The sequence below is a fragment of the Hipposideros armiger genome, unplaced genomic scaffold (assembly GCF_001890085.2).
Source record: "Hipposideros armiger isolate ML-2016 unplaced genomic scaffold, ASM189008v1 scaffold_0, whole genome shotgun sequence".
NCBI lineage: Eukaryota > Metazoa > Chordata > Mammalia > Chiroptera > Hipposideridae > Hipposideros > Hipposideros armiger.
Window position 1 is genome coordinate 11494562 of NW_017731350.1, and position 4920 is coordinate 11499481.

A 4920-nucleotide genomic window follows, 5' to 3' on the forward strand; every position below is an offset into this window, starting at 1 on the left:
TTTTTTTTCCTTAATTATATAGTATCTGCATTCCAGGGAAATTCTGTGTAAATTACACCATGTAAAAAAGACTTTTGTGTAAATGTTAAACGAAGATGAGATCTAGATTCTGATCATTGTAACGAGGGTTTTGAGGACACTTGAAAGGTAGGCAGGAATCAGGACAGGTTGCTTTAGTGGGACTTCTATCATTCCTGGCTTCTACCCACTAGTGTCTATAACCCCCACGATTTTTTGTGTTGGACAGAAATTCCTCCTCAGATTTCCAGAATGTCTCCAGGTGGACAGTTACGCTCCCACTGGGAGCTGTAGTCTTAGGCCAGTATCATGCATCTGGAAATAAGCAGTTCATACTGGTCATCATAAGCAAAGCCATTGTTATTTTGCTAATACAGGAGAAACTCACTTGGTAATAATCGATGAAGAAAGCTCCTAAGTGAACCAGTGAGGCGCATTTTTGTACAAGTAAATGGAGGTTACATAACTTACATCTAGACATTTTTAAGATTCCAGTGGCATCATATGGTTTACAGAAATTTTACAAATACATGGAGTTTACTATTGTCTCTGTCTAACAAAAAAAGGATTCTGTTTGGACCAGTTTTGTCTGAGCACTGTGGTTTCCTAGCTGAACTAGATAGAGCTTTTTTGAGAGTAAGGAGAAATGTACTTGTGAGTATATTTATATATACACTTAAATAACTGATTTCTACGTAGTTCTGTTATTTGAGATAGGAATGAGAATTCAAAAATTTCTCATGTCTATAAGGAGTGCTGGGCAGCGAGCCTCATGCATCTCAAAAGATCAGTAACGGCTCCTCAAATTTGTAGTGTTTAAATATTTTGTGACCCAGATTTCAGACATTAGGAAGTGGGATGTACAGAGGCCCCACGTGCCCCATCTTCCTTCCTCCGCCCACCAGCCATCCCTTCATTAACATTTTGCATTTGAATGCCACGTTTGTTACAATTGATGAACAAACATGTCCTTTAGTAGGAGAATGGATAGACGTTAGTACAACCACACAATGGAATATTCTCCAGTGTGAAAAAGAAATGAGCTATCAAGTCAAGAAAAGACATGGAGGAAACTTAAGTGCATGTTACTAAGTAAAAGAAGCCAATCTGAAAAGATAAATATTTATTGTATGATTCCAACTCTGTGACATCCTGGAACAGGCAAAAAACGGAGACAGTGAAAAGATCAGTGGTTGCCACATTTGATGGGAGAGGGTTGATGAGGCGCAGTACAGTACAGAGAATGAAACTACTCTGTACGGTGCCATAGTGATGGCTACTTGTCCTTATACCTTTGTCCAGACCCACAGAATGTACATCAAGAGTGAACCGCAGTGGAAAATGTGGACAGTGGGTGGTGATGATGTGTCAACATAGGCTTATCAGTTATAAGAAACTTACCACTCTGGTGGGATGTTGATGGTGCAGGAGGTTGTGGATACGTGGGGGCGGGGAAACGGGGTGTCTCTGTATCTTCTACTCACGTTAGCTGTCAACCCAAAACTACTCTAAAAAATAGTCTATTAAAAACCAGAGCTTTCTGAAATGAAAATTTTTAACAGTCTACCAATAATTCCTAGAAATCTTGAGTTCTTTTTTGAGTAATTAGGAATAATAATAAAGAAATAAAAGTATTTGGGTGTGCTTTGCTTAGCTGCCTTCTAGTCTTTCTTTCATTTATTTAAAAACACTTTTAATAGAGGTATTTTCTTTAGTTTCATTTGATGTATTGATGTTCCATGTGGATTATGCTGTAATCAAAGTGATAGCTAACATAGTTTTATCTTTTTCATTTTTAGATACTTAATTGATGTGAGACTTCTTTTTCCTTAGTGCCTACAAATGCCTTTAGCAAAACTTTTTTGTTGGTTTAGGAAAATGTATAGAGTGGTGAAATTTATCCAGTGAAGGCTCGGTCGGGGTTTGTGGTATAATTCTTTAAGTTGTGTTTGAGTCTACTTTATTTAAGTTGTGAGTTATTTGATTCTAAAACATGTTTACTTCAATATTTTGGAAAGCAACACATTGAAGGTTAATATTAGAAAATGAATGTGGATCACAAAATTGGTGAATGGATTACAAATTGCTAATGTGCTATGTGTGTTCAAACCATTGCCCAAATTTATGTTGTATGCATTGAGCTTTCTTCATGCTTTTTGAAAATTCACCCGAGGTAGAGTTTTTTTTTTTTAATTGGTGTGCAGGTAGATGGATCCTTTCAGATATGAGTCATGTTTTTATCATTAGACATCTGTTGAAGTATTCTCAGCTCGCCCGTTTTTCCTCATGCTTTACCTACCTGTAGTTTTCCCTTCACATTTATTTGTACCTCTCGTTCCAACTGAGAATGCATTTCTTTTTATTTTCACTTCATCTTCGCCAGTGAAGCGCTGCGTCTTTGAAGGGCTTCGGGGGCACCTTTCATATTACTTGGCATTTTTTCTTTCTGTTACACCTGCTCCTTCTCCTTTTCTCCTCATGCCCCACCATTCCCTCACCGTTCTCAGCAGTGATTTTGTTTTGTATTCATTGGGAAATTTGAGAACTCACTTCCGTGTGTCCTTCCTTCTTCCAGCTTTTCCCTGAGGAAGTGGTCGCGCTTCTTGCCCTCTTTCTTCGCCTCTGCTCCGGGTTCCACACTCCCACCTGCTCAGGGTCGTTCTCCGTCATCTAGTCTTCATTCAGCCTCTCCTCACCTGTGTCTATTGCCTTTTCTTCTCTTGGGATAAAGTTCAACTCAATCTTATTTTATAAATACAGTAACAACAACAAACAGTAGAGCCATGTTCTCCCTGGCTTCTGCTTTAGCTGTCTTCTTTCCGTCAGAGCTTTCCATCACTCCGTTCTTTGTAATCNTTTTGCAAATGCCCGTGTAGTACTGTGTTGCTGACAGCTCCTAAAGGTATATATTATCAGCATACATACGGTGTGTTTTCTTTGATTTTTGTGAACATGGAAAACAAAGGTTTCTTAATTTATACGAGGACTTGCATCAGAGTCACCTGCAGTGCATTTCCTAAGCTAGGCCCTGCTGGTCCTCACAGGAAACCCTGATTAGTGGGCCGCGGGCAGGCTCCCAGCCACATACACTTTGTGAAAGCTTCCCACAGTGAGTTTCATTCTGTTTTTACTTATTTGATCGATTCGTGGCATAGTTGTTTTTGATTTATTCTCCATTCTCATTTTTTTTAAATTAGGAAAGCTAATAGGAAAATACATTAAGCATCCAAAAAATGTCCCATGTATCTTGTAAGCGCGCACACATACAGGAAGACACACACACATGCTCCCTGCCTCTGTTACCATCCTCCCCTCTTCTCTTTTTCATGAAATTGTAATTTTTCCAAGCATTCCAATCAGCCATTAACTGTGCCTTTTGTGCTTTCCAGAATGGTGGTTGAACCCAGTCTGCAGGATGAAAGCGAGTTCTTGTACGCGGCACAGCCTGAGTTATTGCGGTACAAGACGGCCCAGCTTGCGGTAGAGAAGGTCGTGGACTGGTATCAGACCCGAGCCGAGGACATAGAGCATTACGCTGGGCAGGTGAGGGCTGCTGACTGCTGCTGCTCAGCGACGCCAGCGGTGCTGCCGGGACCCTCTGGCTTTGGCACGTGTGTTGCTGCCGACAGCGGTGCCAGGATCATGTGTGTAGCGGACGAGGGGCGAATGGATAGTTCTTACTACTTTTATACAAGAAGAGCTGTTCACAGTTTTTCTTTAAAATATAAGCTGCAAAATATGGTCCATAGTGTCCTAGATTTTCCATGTTTTTAATAGCTTAATACCATGTTAATTCATAAGATTGTCGCAGCCTAGAAATGCTTGACCGGTCGGTCTCCTGTCCTATCATGGTAATTGTTGTTTTGCCTTTCAGGAACCTCGTTTGGAGCTTTGTTTCTAATGTTTTGCCTAAGTCTGAGCTGAATTTCTCTCAGTTTCCATGTGCCTTTATTGAGATGCATAACGGCTGCTTAGAGAAGGGCTGTGGAGGACAGACATGAGGGTCGTAGGAGTTAGGATGTCTCAACACTAATCTTGACTCTTCCCCAACTCACCCTGTGACTCTGGACCTGCCACCTGCCTTTTCAGTACCTCGGTTTTTTCATGGGTTAGTTCTTCTACCAGAATCATTGAGAACAAAGAAAATATACAGGAGAGAACGTTAAATATCCGGCTAATTGAATGCTCTGCAATAGTTGTCCTCATCTTAGGGAAGAGAAGCTGGCAATTCCAAGCCAAGAATAGCTGAACGCACTTAGAATTCGCACTCAGGGTCCGCCTGGCAGATGGCTTGCTCTTTGTACTGCGGACTTGGCTTCGGGCCACCTGTCTGTCCTACTGTCAGCTTTTCTTCTGCCGGGAAGGGTGAGTCCAGAGGGTGCAGTGAGCAGCGGTCCTTGGAAAGGAACATGTTCCCCTTTGTTTAAACTTCCGTGTAGTGTATTTGGCACACCCTTGTGTCTCCATTTGATAGTTTTCTTGAATTTCTGTTTAATCTAATTCCCATTTTCAGTATTCATAGAATTGAAGATGAATTACTTGCGGGAACTGATGAGAATATTATAGACTAAACTTTTTGGGGGATGGCCAAAAATATTTATGATTGACTTTCCAGGTTTTTGAAGATGGCTAAGGATCATAGTGAAAAATGTTGAAAATCCTAAGCTATCATGATGAAAAGAATCTCTGGAGATTACGTAGTCTAATTTTTTACGTTGTTGGTAGATAAACTAAGGTCCACAGCAAGGAAAGTGAGCCACTTGCTGAGGGATGTACGGTGACAGAGCCAAACAAAATCCAGGTCTCTGTTTGACATTTCTTACGGAGCCCATATAAAAAAAATGAAGTTACACAGATCATAATGGCTGAGAGCAAGATAAATTAACCTAAAAATGGGGTTCT

General features: G+C 40.7%; 1 protein-coding gene across 1 annotated transcript in view; it reads left to right on the forward strand.

Moving 5' to 3' along the window:
- Window positions 1-4920, forward strand: part of NBAS (NBAS subunit of NRZ tethering complex) — a 302133-nt gene that overhangs the window by 120235 nt on the left and 176978 nt on the right. The window contains exon 23 of the mRNA XM_019656632.1: window positions 3408-3561. Within this exon, the coding sequence (XP_019512177.1) occupies window positions 3408-3561 (154 nt within the window). The remainder of the gene's footprint in view (window positions 1-3407; window positions 3562-4920) is intronic.